The sequence below is a fragment of the Nerophis ophidion genome, linkage group LG07, assembly GCF_033978795.1.
Source record: "Nerophis ophidion isolate RoL-2023_Sa linkage group LG07, RoL_Noph_v1.0, whole genome shotgun sequence".
Taxonomy (NCBI): Eukaryota; Metazoa; Chordata; class Actinopteri; order Syngnathiformes; family Syngnathidae; genus Nerophis; species Nerophis ophidion.
The window spans coordinates 68,383,032-68,402,354 of NC_084617.1; the positions used below are offsets into that span (position 1 = coordinate 68,383,032).

General features: G+C 39.1%; 1 protein-coding gene across 3 annotated transcripts in view; it reads right to left on the reverse strand.

Moving 5' to 3' along the window:
• Window positions 1-5,051: 5,051 nt before the first annotated feature.
• Window positions 5,052-19,323, reverse strand: part of ppp3cca (protein phosphatase 3, catalytic subunit, gamma isozyme, a) — a 79,957-nt gene continuing 65,685 nt past the window's right edge. The window contains exons 13-14 of one of the 3 annotated variants that reach the window (XM_061906968.1): window positions 14,379-14,405; window positions 5,052-8,101 (exon numbers count right to left, since the gene is read on the reverse strand). In XM_061906968.1, the coding sequence (XP_061762952.1) occupies window positions 7,953-8,101; window positions 14,379-14,405 (176 nt within the window). In that variant the 3' untranslated portion in view covers window positions 5,052-7,952. Of the gene's footprint in view, window positions 8,111-14,378; window positions 14,406-19,323 lie in introns of all 3 variants that reach the window. The other 2 variants (XM_061906967.1, XM_061906969.1) reach the window with 2 other exon arrangements.

Below are 19,323 nucleotides of genomic sequence, written 5' to 3' on the forward strand. Positions count from 1 at the left end.
ATAGTGTCACATGACGATTTCACCATCATGTGACACTATCATGTTGCACATGGTGTTAGATGATGGTGTCACATGATGGTGACACATGGTGTCACATGATGGTGACAGGATGGTGTCACATGATGATTTCACCATGATGTGACACTATCACGTGACACATGGTGTTACATGATGGTGACACATGATGGTGTCACATGATTATGCCACCATACCATCATGGGACACATAGTGTTACATGCTGGTGTCACCATCATGTGACACATGCTATTACATGATGGTGACACATGACGGTGTCACCATCCTGTGACACAGGATGGTGTCACATGGTGACAGGATGGTGTCACATGATGATGTCACCATCATGTGACACATGCTGTTAAATGATGGTGTCACATGGTGGTGTTACATGATTGTGACACATGACGATGTCACATGATGTGACACATGCTGTTACATGATGGTGTTACATGGTGACACATGTTGGTGTTACAAGATGGTGACACATGCTGGTGTCACCATCATGTGACACATGCTGTTACATGAGGGTGTTACATGATGGTGACACATGGTGCTGTTACATAATGGTGACACATGCTGGTGTTACATGACAGTGTCACATGATGTGTCACATGATGGTGACACATGATGGTGTCACATGATGGTAACACATGATGGTGTCACATGGTGTTAAATGGTGGTGTTACATGATGGTGACACATTATGGTGTCACATGATGGTGACACATGATGGTGACACATGGTGTTAAATGGTTGTGTTACATGATGGTGTTACATGATGGTGACACATGGTGGTGTCACATGATGGTGTCACCATCATGTGACACATGGTGTTATATGACAGTGTCACATGACTGTCACATGGTGTTACATGGTGGTGTTACATGATGGTGACACATGGTGTTACATGGTGGTGTTACATGATGGTGACACATGGTGTTACATGATGGTGTCACATGATGGTGACACATGGTGTTACATGATGGTGTCACATGATGGTGACACATGGTGTTACATGATGGTGACACATGGTGTTACATGATGGTGTCACATGACGGTGTCACATGACAGTGACAAAGGTGGAGCAGCAGACTTCCAAGCTGCCTAAAGAGCCAAAGGGAGTTAGAACAAAAACATGATGAAGGTTTTGCTGAAATGATTAATATTAATTATTTAACAGGTCTGAAGTTTGACAAATAATTCAGAAAAAGGTTTGGCAGAATTTGAGAGGACCTTTGACCTTGTTGGGATGAAGAGAACCGGACGTGTTTGTGGACAACTGATAACTGATAAATAACAAGAAGGATAAAAGATGAATAACAACATGACAAACATTCGGTTTGTTTCTCCTGAGCGCCGACGACCACCTTCAAGAAAGAAGGTTTCTCATTCAAATAAAAGCACTCAAAGAATTAGGGACTGTTCACATCTTTGCCAAGTTCCAACAGAAACATAAAACATAGAGCGCACCTTGGACCTCGGCTTTTCTACTAATGCTGGCATTCCATTTCCCAATAAATGTTGCCGAACATTTCACGTGGTCACTAACTAGTCCTCTTTCCTGTGTGGAACAAAACAGGAATCATCTCACACCTTGGAGACTTGTCCTCTGTTTTTTGTTTTATAGAATACGAGAGCAAAATAATCCACCATGGGGCCCAAAGAAATTGTGAGTGCCAGCACTTTGATAGAGAAGATAAGAAACACTATTGATTTTAAAAAAAAAAGTAAGAAATTGTAGCAAAGCAATGCAAATTTGCCACTTGCTAAAATTAAAATGTTATTTCTAGAAATGTCCCAAGATTTAAGAGCCATTTACTTCCTTTTAGTCATTGATTCATCTTGGTTTTTGCATGAATAATCATATTTGTTCTATTGTACTTTATAAAAATAAGATATTTCCTAGAGATGTCCGATAATGGCTTTTTTGCCGATAGTCCGATATTGTCCAACTCTTAATTACCGATTCCAATATCAACGGATATATACAGTCGTGGAATGAACACATTATTATGCCTAATTTTGTTGTGATGCCCCGCTGGATGCATTAAACAATGTAACAAGGTTTTCCAAAATAAATCAACTCAAGTTATGGTTAAAAAAAAAATGACAACATGGCACTGCCATATTTATTATTGAAGTCACAAAGTGCATTATTTTTTTTAAACATGCCTCAAAAGAGCAGCTTGGAATTTAGGACATGCTCTCCTTGAGAGAACATGAGGAGGTTGACTTTGGGGGGGGTATATTGTAGCATCCTGGAAGAGTTAGTGCTGCAAGGTGTTCTGGGTATTTGGTCTGTTGTGTTTATGTTGTGTTACGGTGCTGGTGTTCTCCTGAAATGTGTTTGTCATTCTTGTTTGGTGTGGGTTCGCAGTGTGGCGCATATTTGCAACAGTGTTAAAAGTTGTTTATACGGCCACCCTCAGTGTGACCTGTATGGCTGTTGACCAAGTATGCCTTGCATTCACTTGTGTGTGTGAAAAGCCGTAGATAGCACGCAAAGGCAGTGCCTTTAAGGTTTATTGGCTCTCTTTTTGAAACAGATACCGATAATTTCCGATATTACATTTTAAAGCATTTATCGGCCGATAGTACCGGCAGTCCGATATTATCGGACATCTCTAATATTTTCCTTTTCCATTACATAGAAAATGCAACAGTTGAATAAAGCTTCTTTTCAGAATAAAATACTTATTTCTCCCTTTTCCAAATGTATAGGTCTTAATTTAGTAAAATTATCTGTCCATATTAGTTTTTTTTTCCCCAAAATCTAGTCTTTTTTTTTGTAAATCTTGGCTCCTTTCTGCAGCGTACACATTCTTCACCAAGTTAACAATAAATGTCCATTTATTGATGCATTGCACACTTTTCAGCACGTACAATTATAATTCTCTTCTCCACAACGTGTTTTGTGTTCATACTCTCTTATATTTGAGGATTTTTTTTTTTTTTCCAAGGGGGACATTAGTTTTGGATCTTACGGGCCCTTTCAGAGCGGACCACTAACAAAAACCGAGGCACTACAGTATGAAGGATTGTGTCCAAAGGTCCAATGCAGGGTTTTTTTTTCGCCAGCAAAAAAGTTTGACGGAAAATGACAAATGAAAGTACAAACCCCGTTTCCATATGAGTTGGGAAATGGTGTTAGATGTAAATATAAATGGAATACAATGGTTTGCAAATCCTTTCCAACCCATATTCAGTTGAATATGCTACAAAGACAACATATTTGATGTTCAAACTCATAAACATTTTTTTGTTTTTTTTGCAAATAATCATTAACTTTAGAATTTGATGCCAGCAACACATGACAAAGAAGATGGGAAAGGTGGCAATAAATACTGATAAAGTTGAGAAGTGCTCATCAAACACTTATTTGGAACATCCCACAGGGGTGCAGGCTAATTGGGAACAGGTGGGTGCCATGATTGGGTATAAAAGCAGCTTCCATGAAATGCTAAGTAATTCACAAACAAGGATGGGGCGAGGTACACCCCTTTGTAAGCAAATTGTCAAACAGTTTTAGAACAACATTTCTCAACGAGCTATTGCAAGGAATTTAGGGATTTTACCATCTATGGTCCGTAAAATCATCAAAAGGTTCAGAGAATTTGGAGAAATCACTGCACGTAAGCGATGATATTACGGACCGTTTATCCCTCAGGCGGTACTGCATCAAAAACCAACATCAGTGTGTAAAGGGTATCACCACATGGGCTCAGGAACACTTCAGAAAACCACTTTCAACGTTTCTCAAAGTGCAATTGCAAAAGATTTGGGTATTTCAACATCTACGGTCCATAATATCATCAAAAGGTTCAGAGAATCTGGAGAAATCACTCCACGTAATCGGCATGACCGGAAACCAACATGAATGACCGTGACCTTCAATCCCTCAGACGGCACTGTATCAAAAACCGAAATCAATCTCTAAAGGATATCACCACATGGGCTCAGGAACACTTCAGAAAACCACTGTCAGTAACTACAGTTGGTCGCTACATCTGTAAGTGCAAGTTAAAACTCTACTATGCAAAGCGAAAGCCATTTATCAACAACATCCAGAAATACCGCCGGCTTCTCTGGGCCCGAGATCATCTAAGATGGACTGATGCAAAGTGGAAAATTGTTCTGTGGTCTGACGAGTCCACATTTCAAATTGTATTTGGAAACTGTGGACGTGGTGTCCTCCAGAACAAAGAGGAAAAATAACCATTCGGATTGTTATAGGCGCAAAGTTCAAAAGCTGGGATCTGTGATGGTATGGGGGTGTATTAGTGCCCAAGGCATGGGTAACTTACACATCTGTGAAGGCACCATTAATGCTGAAAGGTACATACAGGTTTTGGAGCAACATATGTTGTCATCCAAGCAACGTTACCATGGACGCCCCTGCTTATTTCAGCAAGACAATGCCAAGCCACGTGTTACAACAGCGTGGCTTCGTGAAAAAAAGAGTGCGGGTACTTTCCTGGCCCGCCTGCAGTCCAGACCTGTCTCCCATCGAAAATGTGTGGCGCATTATTAAGCGTAAAATACGACAGCGGAGACCCCGGACTTTTGAAAAACAGAAGCTCTACATAAAACAAGAATGGGAAAGAATTCCACTTTCAAAGCTTCAACAATTAGTTTCCTCAGTTCCCAAATGTTTATTGAGTGTTGTTAAAAGAAAAGGTGATGTAACACAGTGGTGAACATGCCCTTTCCCAACTACTTTGGCACGTGTTGCAGCCATGAAATTCTAAGTTAATGATTATTTGAAAAAAAAAAATAAACTTTATGAGTTTGAACATCAAATATCTTGTCTTTGTAGTGCATTCAACTAAATATGAGTTGAAAATGATTTGCAAATCATTGTATTCTGTTTTTATTTACATCTAAGACAATTTCCCAACTCATATTAAAACGGGGTTTGTATCTTCCCACATGAGATGAGTACAGAACTGCTTGGCCGTGCCGAGAGTTCCGTGGTCTCCATAAAAGGTGTGCAGTCATTAGAACACGGTTGCCACAATAAAAGAACACACAAACTTTCATCAAACAGTCGATGGACTACAGCTTTAAAGCAACAATAAGATCAACATGTTTTTGTTTTTTTTAACAGTCATTTCAACTGCTGTAAGTCCAATAAATACTGAAATATTTGCCAAGAGTGTTGTTTGGGCAACAAAATGTCCTCTTTTGTTGGAAGCCGAAATAAAAGTGATGTGTTGAATACCAGGCGGTGACATGGAGCCTCAACATCTGCTCACTAATCCTTCCATGTCTTCGTCAAAGTTGTGCAGAAAATGTTATAAATAAGACATCGCATTTTTGTTTAAAGTAGAAAAATTGTTATTTTTTTCTTCAAGCAAACACTTTTGCGTCAATGGAAATCCTCTAAGATCCAAACGAGGCTGCAGAATGAACACTTAACTGATTCAAACACATAAACAATGACAAAAAAAAAAAAACTAGAGCCTCATCTAACAGTACCAACTCAAACGTAGATTTTTTTTTTCCTATGTATTTAAATACTGTGTATTTACAGCAGCGTCCAACAGAAGTATTTACCACCCTCTGATCCTGCATGCTTCTATTGCTTTTAACAATGAAATCGATTTTTCGGATTTTCCGGACTATAAGCCACTACTTTTAACCAAACTTTGAACCCTTTAATTTATACACAGGTGCGGCTAATTTACATTACATTATTAATTCTATTAAATCAGGGGTCTCAAACTCAATTCACCAGGGGGCCACTGGATTCAGAGGCTGGGCCGCAAGAAAAGATTTCTTAAAACATTTTTTTAGATTATCAGGGACTGTTATTACTGACGGACAGGTAAGAAAACCCTCGTCTCCATGGCTACGTTGCTGTCGCTTTCACTCATTTGCCGCTTTTCCACTAATGCAAGGGTAGGCAACCCAAAACGTTGAAAGAGCCATTTTGGCCCCAAATAAAACGCTGTCAAGCGCTATTCATATAAAACTCGCAGGCCGCACTAACATTAAACTTTCATATTTAAGTCTGGGCCGCAAAATAACGTCTCGTGTCTGAGACCCCTGTATTAAATGATGGATTAAGCAAAGATATCCAATAAAGTACTAAAATGATCCACTTTAAGAAACTGTTCAAACTCCCAAGTGTTTACATGGTACGAGGAAGAAGAACCCTGAAAAAAATATTCATACATCAGCCTAACCTAAGAAGCAGATATGTTGTGGAATTAAATATTTACATCGAAAGACTTTGTAAATCCCTATTTACAAACCTTCATTGTTTCCAAAGGTTGCCTGTAACAGGGCAGTAAAACGGCTGGTTATACAAAACAGAAAAGGCATTAATCGTTTTTGAGATGAATAAAATATTCTCCTCTTTTAAGAAAATTCAAGATGTTTACCGACTGTCTCTGTAACGCTTCTTTTCTCTTTGTCATTGGGTTGCTTGAGTGTAGTTAACTTTTACGAAACAGGAGGGGGCTTTGAACGCATCATTATATCATTAAGCTCTGAAAGTTAATTGTTTAATTGGGGCTAACAAACAGGCCCCAATCAGGGTATGATATTCAGCGAGCAGTTAGCTTGTGAACCTGACGCCAAACAGCCATTATACTACAATAAAACGGACAAAATGAGTTGCACTACAGTTTTAAGCCCACATCAAGTGATATTTAAGTGTATATAAAAGTAACTCACTTTGCTTTGACGCACATTGCCAATTAACAATTGATGTCGAAGTACACTGTAACTTTCAGAGCTTACTGATGTAATGATGCGTTCAGTGACCCACCCAGTGTCGTAAAAGTGACCTACACTCAAGCAACCCAATGACACAAAGAGAAAAGAAGTCTTTTGTACACTGACAAACATCTTGAACCTTTTTAAAAAAGAAGAACATTGCATTCATCTCAAAAATGATGAATAAAGACATTAATGCCTTTTCTGTTTTGTATAATCAGCCGTTTTACTGCCCTGTTACAGGCAACCTTTGGAAACAATGAAGGTTTGTAAATAGGGATTTACAAAGTCTTTCGATGTAAATATTTAATTTCACAACATACAAGTATATATCTGCGTTTTCACTTTGGCGCTTCTTATCCAAAAAGCCAAATTAATATATATTCCGGACTATAAACCGCACTGGTATAAAAGCCGCTAACACTACATTTTAGGTGGAACGTTTTTGTTTTTTCATACATCAGCCTCACTTAAGTGGTTGAAAAACACTGCACTACACTATGAAGTTAGGTAAAGGGCCATAAAATGTGGACCTGAGGGCTGCGAGTTGAAGAAACGAAGCCCACATTGCAACTTAACAGTTTGATCGGTTGTAAATATGACTTTCAGGGGGTGAATACTTATAAATATGTAATAATATATTTATATATATACTGTATATATATTAAAGAGGAGTCATTTGGCCCCATTCGTCGTGGTTTACCTGACTCCTGAAACGTGACGAATCAGTAAAGCGTTGAATATCTTCAAATGTACTTTTGTGGCCATTCCAAGCGTGGCGCTCGCTTTCAGTCATTTTCAGCAGGCCGCATCGCAAAAATGATTAACCCGCCTCTTCTAGTCACGCGAGATCAGACCAGGAATGGGGCCTAAAAGACAGGAACATTTCTTGTCAAAAAAGCTCCGTTCAAATGAGCGTGATTTCATTGATTTAAAAGCAAGAAAAGGCCAGAAGATCCAAAAGAGGGGGAGTACTACTGTACATACTGTACCTGATGTGACGTAAGCCTGGATGTGAACGTACGTTTACACTGCAAAATGTCTTCATTCCATCATTGGATGCTATGACACAAAATATCTAATGTATGCTTTTAATAAATACAGTGTTTCTTTTTCCCCCGGCGATGTTTCCTGTTGCCGGCCAGGGTGTGCAGGCAGGAGGTGGGGGAGGATGTGTTAAGATGACTAAAATGTGATTTTTTTTCTGGTGATTTATCCATCAGTGCCGTTGTTGTTGGGTGCACTGGTGTTGATGGTGCCGTCAGGTTGCTGGGCATCTTTGCGAGGCGGCATGCGCTCGTTGATCCTGTCCAGGCCGCGGGCCTCCTCGAAATTGCGAATTTTCCGCGTGGGAGAGAAGCCTTGGATGGCTGGAGGACAGAAGAGTGATGGAAAGAGAAAATACAGTCACTAAAAAGCCACCAAATAATCATAGACTATTAGAGAAATGGCGAGTGAATGCGGAAGAGCTGCGGCGGAACTCAAATCTCGCACAAAATTGTGGAATTACAGGATTACGGTTTTTGTAAAAATGCTGGCCCGAATGTGTTGAGATATATATATATATATATATTTATATATATATATATATATATATATATATATATATATATATATATATATATATATATATATATATATATATATATATATATATATATATATATATATATATATATATATATATATATATATATGTGTACACATATATATATATATATATGTGTACACATATATACATATATATATACATACATATATATATATACATACATCCATATATATACATACATACATATATATGTATACATACATCCATATATATACATATATATATATATATACATACATATATATATATATACATGCATACATATATATACATACATATATATACATACATACATATATACATATATATACATACATACATACATATATACACATACATACATACATATATACATACACATACATACATATATACATATATATACATACATACATCCATATATGTATATATACATACATATATACATCCATATACGTATATATACATACATATATACATATATATATACATACATACATACATACACATACATACATATACATACATATATATATATATATATATATATATATATATATATAGATAGATATACGTATATATATCTTGATTGGATTATCCAGAGAATAGTGCTCGATACCGTGGTAGAGCGCAATATGTATGTGTGGGAAAAATCACAAGACTACTTCATCTCTACAGAACTGTTTCATGAGGGGTTCCCTCAATCATCAGGATATTGTAATGGAAGCATTCACATACAATGGTTTATATAGGACACAGAGTGGGTGGGTACAGGCAGGCGTAGGGGCGTGGTGATTGGCTCATTTGTTACCTAGGAGGTGTTTCCGTCTGTGACGGCATGTTGATGTGATTTCACTGCGCTTGTTGAGGGATGACAGGTCTGGATGATATATAATAAACAGTTTCTTACAACAGTGGTAATAAAAGATGCAACCTATGCTTAAAAGAGAAACTGTTTATTATATATAATCCAGACCTGTCAGAGACAAGCGCAGTGAAATCATATAAACATGCCGCCACAGACGGAACCACCTCCTAGGTAACACATGAGCCAATCACCACACTCCTACGCCTGCCTGCACCCACCCACTCTGTGCCCTATATAAACCATTGTATGTGAATGCTTCCATTAAAATCTCCTGATGATTGAGGGAACCCCTCATGAAACAGTTCTGTAGAGATGAAGTAGTCTTGTGATTTTTCCCACACACACATATATATATATATATATATATTACATATATATGAGTTTTGATGTGTGAGCCGGGGTAAACACATCAAATTTAAAAAATATTTTTAAAAACAAACAAAAAACAGATGCCAAATATTGGTTATTGTAATTGTGACGGGCCACTACAAGTTAATTAATGTATGGGGAAAAAAAACACTCTTCCGCATTCACAAAAGAGCACACATTAAAACATCTACGTGAAGGAATGATCATGATTCTGCTGTCTACAACACAGTATATTAGCCTAGTAGGGTGAAAAAACAACACATGCAAAGATGACGCTATAACACCTGAGGAACAATCAGACACCTCACACTCAGTAGACTTACGGTCATTTCCCGAAACAGCCACAGAACCCAGAAAAGGTGCGCAAATGAAAAGCAAACTTGTGAGGTAGTGTTTGACATTGGAGTTATTCACACATCAAGTTCAAGAGGGAATAAGCACATTTAAACTGTAATTAGTAATAGTCTGCAGTTCTCTTGCACCATCAGGTATCTTGAACAATGACACATTTGTCATGTTTCATAGACAGAAACGAGACGATGTACTGTTTTATAAAACACTCTCTGGAACATTTGCATTCAGGGCAAGAAGTACTTTTTTGTTTTTATTACCGGTACATTCTTTGTACTGTCATCATCACATGTTTTCATAGGCTGACACAAATCACAGGATTCTAGAGCAATATAATTAGATTCACTTTTAGATCATTCATTAATCCAACAATCAATTCAGGCCATCATCTTAATTTACTCCAACATTCGTTCTGGTAAATGTATTTTCTGTTCAAAGAGAGCATTGTTTAGTAAAAGTGTCTCAATGTTACTTTTTCCAATTCCGATACAATATAATTGGCACCTTGAATATTGGCCGATACTAGAGATGTCCGATAATGGCTTTTTTGCCGATTACAATATTGTCCAACTCTTAATTACCGATTCCGATATGAACCGATACCGATATATACAGTCGTGGAATTAACACATTATTATGCCTAATTTTTGTTGTGATGCCCGGCTGGATGCATTAAAAAATGTAACAAGGTGTTCCAAAATAAATCAACTCAAGTTATCGAAAAAAAAAATGCCAATATGGAGCCAAGTGCATTATTTTTTTTTTAACATGCCTCAAAACAGCAGCTTGGAATTTGGGACATGCTCTCCTTGAGAGAGCATGAGGAAGTTGAGGTGTGGCAGGGGTTGTATAGTGTAGCGTCCCGGAAGAGTTAGTGCTGCAAAGGGTTCTGGGTATTTGTTCTGTTTTGTTTCTCTTGTGTTACGGTGCGGATGTTCTCCCGAAAGGTGTTTGTCATTCTTGTTTGGTGTGGGTTCACAGTGTGGCGCATATTTGTAACAGTGTTAAAGTTGTTTATACGGCCACCCTCAGTGTGACCTGTATGGCTGTTGATCAAGTGTGCCTTGCATTCATGTGATTGGGCCGGCACACAAGGGCATTGCCTTTAAGGTTTATTGGCGCTCTGTCCGTGTACTACTCCGTACAGCGGCGTTTTAAAAAGGTATAAATTGTACTTTTTGAAGCAGATACTGATAATTACTGATATCACATTTTAAAGCATTTATCGGCCCATGATATCGTCAGTCCGATATTATCGGACATCTCTAATAAGGACATTCAACATTTCAACTATATAATTGTATAACTGTATGACTTAAGGGGCTTATTAAAACAAAATAAATTGATGCGTGGTGATTTGACATTCTTTTTTTATACAGTATATATATATATATATATATATATATATATATATATATATATATATATATATATATATATATAAATGCATTTTTTTGCATCTGGAGCGCTCACTTACAGCGAATGCAACCTCTCCTATGAACACAATTTCAGTGCAAAAAAATAAGCAGAAAACATTGTTAAATTGTTTGAAAGCGTAGCAAAACGGCACAGGTGGGGCATGGTAACATGAACGTGGAGTAAATGATCGAGTGTCACCATTGTAGTACATGCAAAAACTTAATTTAAATCAGGGGTCTCAAACTCAATGTACCTGGGGGCCACTCGATGCACAGTCTAGGGGAGGCTGGGTCGCAAGGAAAGATTTCTTTAAAAAATGTTGCATACTCCTCAGCTTTTCTAGTTGTATAATGACTTTGGGGCGGCATAGCTCGGTTGGTAGAGTGGCCGTGCCAGCAACTTGAGGGTTGCAGGTTCGATTTCCGCTTGTGCCGTCCTAGTTACTGTCGTTGTGTCCTTGGGCAAGACACTTTACCCACCTGCTCCCAGTGCCACCCACACTGGTTTAAATGTAACTTAGATATTGGGTTTCACTATGTAAAGTGCCTTGAGTCACTTGAGAAAAAGCGCTATATAAATATATAATTCACTAATTCATTCTCTGTGCAAATAAGACACGTCGGGGTGCCCTTGTGCTCAACAAAGTAATATTGCATCTTCCACTTTTCCTGGAAAACCTTTCTCTTCACTGGAGGCTTTAAAAAAGACATGTTTGGGGTTGTGGAATATATTTGTATTTAGCCGACGCACAGAGAATAATGTTATTTCCGCAATGTGTGTCGTTCCGCTTTTCCTCCCTACAGCAACACGGCGGTCGGTGGATAATAGCCGGGAAAGTACCGGGATAGCAAACGCAAAAAAGTGATGGCTCCCGTAGTCATAAAGAAATGTATGAAGTGTTTATCGTGTGAGGCAATGCAAATTAAACAATAAACAAACAAATAACGGTTTGAATTAGTCCAGGTTATCGGGGACTGTTATTACTGATGGACAGGCACGTAAGAAAACCCTCGTCTCCATGGCAACGTCTCTGTCGCTTTCACTCATTTGCCGCTTTTCCACTAATGCAGAGGTAGGCAACCCAGAATGTTGACAGAGCCATTTTGGACTCAAATAACACAACGCTGTCAAGTGCCATTTATATAAAACTGATGGGCCGCACTAACATTAAACTTTCATATTAAGGAGGGGGCTGTAATTGGCACGCGGGCCGCCTGTCTAAAACCCCTGATTTAAATGAAGCGGTGTAAGGCGGCACCAATTTCCAATTGTAGTCATATTGTAGTCTTAGTAGACCACACTCAATAAGCCCACTAACAGTACCATATTTTTCAGACTATAAGTCGCAGTTTTTTTCATAGTTTGGCCGGGGGTGCGACTTATACTCAGGAGCGACTTGTGTGTGAAATTATTAACACGTTACCGTAAAATATCCATCCATTTTCTACCGCTTATTCCCTTTCGGGGTCGCGGGGGGTGCTGGCGCCTATCTCAGCTACAATCGGGCGGAAGGCGGGGTACACCCTGGACGAGTCGCCACCTCATCGCAGGGCCAACACAGATAGACATCAAATAATATTATTTAGCTCATTTATGTAAGAGACTAGACGTATAAGATTTCATAGGATTTAGCAATTAGGAGTGACAGATTGTTTGGTAAACGTATAGCATGTTCTATATCAAGGGTCGGCAACCCGCGGCTCTTTGATCACTCTGGTGTGGCTCAGCAGTAAATTTGCCGACCTTCCCGAATTTACCGAGAGATTTCTGACCTCGCTGCCTTTCCCTAAAGTTGTCCGAGGTTTGCGTAATGCGATTTTCACACGGACAGCAACATTGAGGGCGGGCCGCGAAGGCAGTACCCACAACATCTTCTAATACATGTAGTTGTGCCCGATGTCACACAACACTATGTGCGTGCCGGCCGGTCACGTATTGTGTGAGACCTCTACTACAATCCTCGAGCGATTGCAAGGCATACTTGTTCAACAGCCATGCAGGTTACACTAAGAGTTGTGATATAAACAACTTTAACACTCTTACTAATATGCGCCACACTGTGAACCCACACCAAACAGGAATGACGAACACATTTCGGGAAAACATCCGCACTGTAACACAACATTTCAAATACCCAGAATCCCATGCAACCATGACTCTTCCAGGCTACATTATACACCAAGAGTTTTGTGGCTCCCTATATTTTCTTTATTTTGTGAAATGGGTCAAAATGGCTCTTTGAGTGGTAAAGGTTGCCGACTCCTGTTCTATATGTTAAAGTTACTTGAAAGACTGTTAGCATAATATATTACGTTAACATACCAGGCACCTTCTCAGTTGGTTATTTATGCGTCATATAACGTACACTTATTTCAGCCTGTTGTTCACTATTCTTTATTTATTTTAAATTGCCTTTCAAATGTCTATTCTTCGTGTTGGGTTTTATCAAATAAATTTCCCCCAAAAATGCGACTTGTACTCCAGCGCGACTTATATATGATTGTTTTCCTTCTTTATAATGCATTTTCGTCAGGTGCGACTTATACTCCGAAAAATACGGTCCACCCAACTTTATTGTTTAGCACGTGGTATTTGAATCTTAGTACTGTTAGCCTATTTTGTCTTATTGTTGTGTGATCTTTTTTCCCAAGCAAGTTGCACACACAACTGAGAGGGGCAGCCGAGCAACACCTAAATGCTGTAACAGGATTAGCTGCTGAAAATAGCCCAGGAAGGGATGTCCCTGGTCTTATCTTGACAAGGTCTTAGCAGGCTTTTCTCCGTGTGGGGAGCCATGATTGGCGAGCAAAGCCCACGTGACCAGATTCCAGTGCCGTCCCACAACCGCAAACTACACTAATAGGACTATCCTTTTACTAAAATGTGCTTCAGTGCCTGTGTAGCTATAAGGTTACATAAATAAAATACACTGATAATGCAAGAGTAACCGCTTAAAAGCCATTAAAGGTGTAATAATAGATACAGTGCATAACACACACAGAACATACAAATGAAATATGAACCACAAAGCCATGCGTACCTTTTGCTTTAGCTGCCTCAAGGGTAGCTATGTTAGGACAAAGTGTTGGGGAGAAGGCAGAAAGGGAGACGTTACAATGCAGCAAATACAAGCGTCATCAAATACATCAGTTATATTAAGCGCCGATGTCACAAACTGCTGTCAGCGGATGGTGAATTATGGTACAGTATAGGCCAACATTCATTTCACATGTCTGTTTATAGAGCAAAATGTATTTTCAGCAGTCGATAATAACATGTAAAACAGTTGGGAGGGAAAAGGATGACCAGGGTGTATTCAAACAAAACATGTGCAACATATCGGAGCCACAAAATGACTGTAGTAATATGGCTCTAGCTACTGATGATATGTTTACCACTACCGTCTGCTCCTCCGCTGCCATTATTTGAAGTATTGTCACTGTGTGACATGGCATGGGTCCAACACTACACACTCACCGTGTTGCACTGCAAAAACTGAAATCTAAATACGATGAAATATCTCAATTAAGGGTGATATTTGCCTATTTTCTGTCTGATAAGATAATACTTATCACAAAGCAGATTTGATATTAGTCTTTTACAAACCCTGTTTCCATATGAGTTGGGAAATTGTGTTAGATGTAAATATAAACAAAATACAATGATTTGCAAATCATTTTCAACCCATGTTCAGTTGAATATGCTACAAAGACAACATATTTGATGTTCAAACTGATAAACATTTTTTTTTTGTTGCAAATAATCACTAACTTTAGAATTTGATGCCAGCAACACGTGACACAGAAGTTGGGAAAGGTGGCAATAAATACTGATAAAGTTTAGGAATGCTCATCAAACACTTATTTGGATCATCCCTCAAATGTGCAGGCTAATTGGGAACAGGTGGGTGCCATGATTGGGTATAAAAAAGAGCTTCCCAAAAAATGCTCAGTCTTTCACAAGAAAGGATGGGGCGAAGTACACCCATTTATCCACAACTGCGTGAGCAAATAGTCAAACACTTTAAGAACAACGTTTCTCAAAGTGCAATTGCAAGAAATTTAGGGATTTCAACATCTACGGTCCATAATATCATCAAAACGTTCAGAGAATCTGGAGAAATCCCTCCACGTAAGCGGCATGGCCGGAAACCAACATTGAATGACCGTGACCTTCGATCCCTCAGATGGCACTGTATAAAAAACTGACATCAATCTCTAAAGGATATCGCCACATGGGCTCAGGAACACTTCAGAAAAACACTGTCACTAAATAAAGTTGGTTGCTACATCTGTAAGTGCAAGTTAAAACTCTACTATGCAAAGCAAAAGCCATTTATCAACAACATCCAGAAATGCTGCCAGCTTCTCTGGTCCCGAGATCATCTAAGATGGACTGACGCAAAGTGGAAAAGTGTCCTGTGGTCTGACGAGTCCACATTTCAAGTTGTTTTTGGAAATATTCGACATCGTGTCATCCGGACCAAAGGGGAAGCTAACCATCCAGACTGTTATTGACGCAAAGTTCAAAAGCCAGCATCTGTATGCTACGGGGGTGCATTAGTGCCCAAGGCGTGGGTAACTTACACATCTGTGATGGCACCATTAATGCTGAAAGGTACATACAGGTTTTGGAACAACATATGCTGCCATTTAAACGTCGTCTTTTTCATGAAAGCCCCTGCTTATTACAGCAAGACAATGCCAAGCCACATTCAGCACGTGTTACAACAGTCTTTGTAAAAAAAAGAGTGCGGGTACTTTCCCGGCCCGCCTGCAGTCCAGACCTGTCTCTCTGAAGCGTAAAATACGACAGCGTAGACCCTGGACTGTTGAACGACTGAAGCTCTACATAAAACAAGAATGGGAAATAATTCCACTTTCAAAGCTTCAACAATTTGTTTCCTCAGGTTCCAAACGTTTATTGAGTGTTGTTAAAAGAAAAAGTGATGTAACACAGTGGTGAACATGCCCTTTCCCAACTACTTTGGCACGTGTTGCAGCCATAACTTCTAAGTTAATTAATACTTGGAAAAAAATAAATAAAGTTTGAGAGTTTGAACATCAAATATCTTGTCTTTGTAGTGCATTCAATGGAATATGGGTTGAAAATGATTTGCAAATCATTGTATTCTGTTTATATTTACATCTAACACAATTTCCCAACTCATATTAAAACGGGGTTTGTACTTGTTTTAAGTGTTTTGGTCCTAAATGATCTCAGTTTGCAGCTGAGATTGTATGACCTATATTGAGTAAAACATGCTTGAAACTATAATATCAACTGTTGCAAAGCTGTGTCATCAACACACAGAAGTATAAAACTACTTTTATATCACACAGAGACAAACCTGCGATATAGTGTGTATATCGATATATCGCCCAGCCCTAGTGTGGATATAACCTAACTATACATGACAAAGGAAATGCTCCCCAATCTGTTTTCACGGACTGTAATGTAGGCCGAAACACTTTCATGTGTTGTACAACTGGTTAATGTATTAACTAAGGGTGCAAGATAAAATAAAATCAGCATTCACAAACCTGAACTGAATGAAATATATATTTTTAAATAATTCCCAATCAATAGCTTTCTCCAGATTTGACTAGTCCAGCTGGTCTGAAAAACAAAAAAGCACTCACGGACAATGAGTTCATCTGAGAGGTCTTTAGCGTGACATCCAACATGTTCTTTGCGGGCGATACTAGGCACTGACCTTTAGATCAGAGGGTCCGCGCTTACTTCCAAGGGATGGCTGACCTCTTAGTAACTTCAAAATGGAAGGACTTTTATTTGATCCCCCCGACATGTCTACCCCCTGTGTGGGTGCTTCTTGTGGCAGGCATGGGGGCATCGAGCCAACACCCTTCAAAGCTACTGGCAGGACGGGGAAGCTCTGCTGACGTCACTCTTGTTGCCCGGGTCAACTCATCAAGCAGCGTACAAATCAACTATTGTAAATTGGCTCAGTGTTAAAAAATCTGTGAAATATTTTACACATTTCCAAAATATGTTTTGGTCAAATCTGTGAAGTTTGTTTTACAATAAAGAAGGCTAAAATGTAATATATCTGTGACACAATTCACCTTTGTACTATAACCTTGGTCTTTCAAAGTTTTGAATCAAGTGCTTTGCTTTTTTTACACCTTAATATTAAGGGGAAACTGTCCATTTATTTTAAATATGCACATAATTGACAATCCTAATGAGAGACAAGAACACATGTCTTCATAATGCAATTTTACTCATTCCATTTTTTCTACCGCTTATTCCCTTTTGGGGTTGCGGGGGGCGTTGGCGCCTATCTCAGCTACAATCGGGCGGAAGGTGGGGTTAACCCTGGACAAGTCGCCACCTCATCGCAGGGCCAACACAGATAGACAGACAACATTCACACTCACATTCACACACTAGGGCCAATCGACCTATCCCCAGGTGCATGTCTTTGGAAGCCGGAGTACCCGGAGGGAACCCACGCATTCACGGGGAGAACATGCAAACTCCACACAGAAAGATCCCGAGCCTGGATTTGAACCCAGGACTGCAGGACCTTCATATTGTGAGGCAGACGCACTAAGCCCTCTGCCACCGTGAAGCCCATTTTACTCATTCTAAAACGTAAATAAAAGTCTGCTTACAATGGAGCTAATGGGAGCGTTTATTTTGACCATAAAACCCAATCAATAATCATCCAAAAATCCTCAACAAAACTCCATTTACATTTTGTATACTAAATATTAACCAAGTATTCGCAACATTGGTTTTATAAGCGTTAATTTTAAAGGCCTACTGAAACCCACTACTACCGACCACGCAGTCTGATAGTTTATATATCAATGATGAAATCTTAACATTGCAACACATGCCAATATGGCCTTTTTTCAGTTTACTAAATTACAATTTTAAATTTCCCGCGGAGATTCTTGTTGAAAACGTCACGGAATGATGACACGTGCGCGTGACGTCTCGGATTGTAGCGGACATATTAGTCCAGCACCACTTACGGCTAAAAGTCGTCTCTTTTCATCGCATAATTACACAGTAATTCGGACATCTGTGTTGCTGAATCTTTTGCAATTTGTTCAATAATAATGGAGACTATAAAGAACAATGATGTTGGTGGAAAGCGGTGTGATGCAGTTGTCTTTGGCACCAAGACACAGCTGGTGTATCTTTGTTTGTTGTGAAGCTTTAACAGAGCGGTCAAGCGAACATGTTTCTCTACGTCTACCAGCATGTTTTTAGATGGGAAAATTGTGATGTATATCTTACCGGAGACATCAGTGGATTATGCGTCCTCCTGCAGTAGCTGTCAAAAAAGGCAGCTGTGAGCTTGGCTCCTCGGCTTCTCTCTGAGACACTGGCGTGTTCACCGCAGCTGACTTTGAGGTATGTCTTTATAATCTCATTAAAACAATAAGCAGATAAGGGATCTCCCAGAATTATCCTAGTAAATGTGTCTAATTACATCAGAAACGCTCACACTGCGGCCGCCCAGAGCCGTCGCTTTTTATTTTATTTATTTTTCTAGTACTTCACTATCAATATTCTCATCTACAAATGTTTCATCCTCGCTCAAATTAATGGGGAAATTGTCGCTTTCTCGGTCCGAATTGCTCTTGCTGCTGGTGGCTCACATTATAAACAATGTGAGGATGTGAGGAGCCCTCACACCGGTGACGTCACGCGCACATCATTTGCTACTTCCGGTAAAGGCAAGGCTTTTTTATTAGCGACCTAAAGTTGGGAACTTTATCGTCGATGTTCTCTACTAAATCCTTTCAGCGAAAATATGGCAATATCGCGAAATGATCAAGTATGACACATAGAATGGACCTGCTATCCCCGTTTAAATAAGAAAATCTCATTTCAGTAGGCCTTTAAGGACCTAAATTGATCACAGAGAAGCAGCTTCTTTACGTTGCTCACTGCATAAAGTCAAGTGTTCAAAAACAAGAAAAAGAATCACAAAAATGAGGGGTATT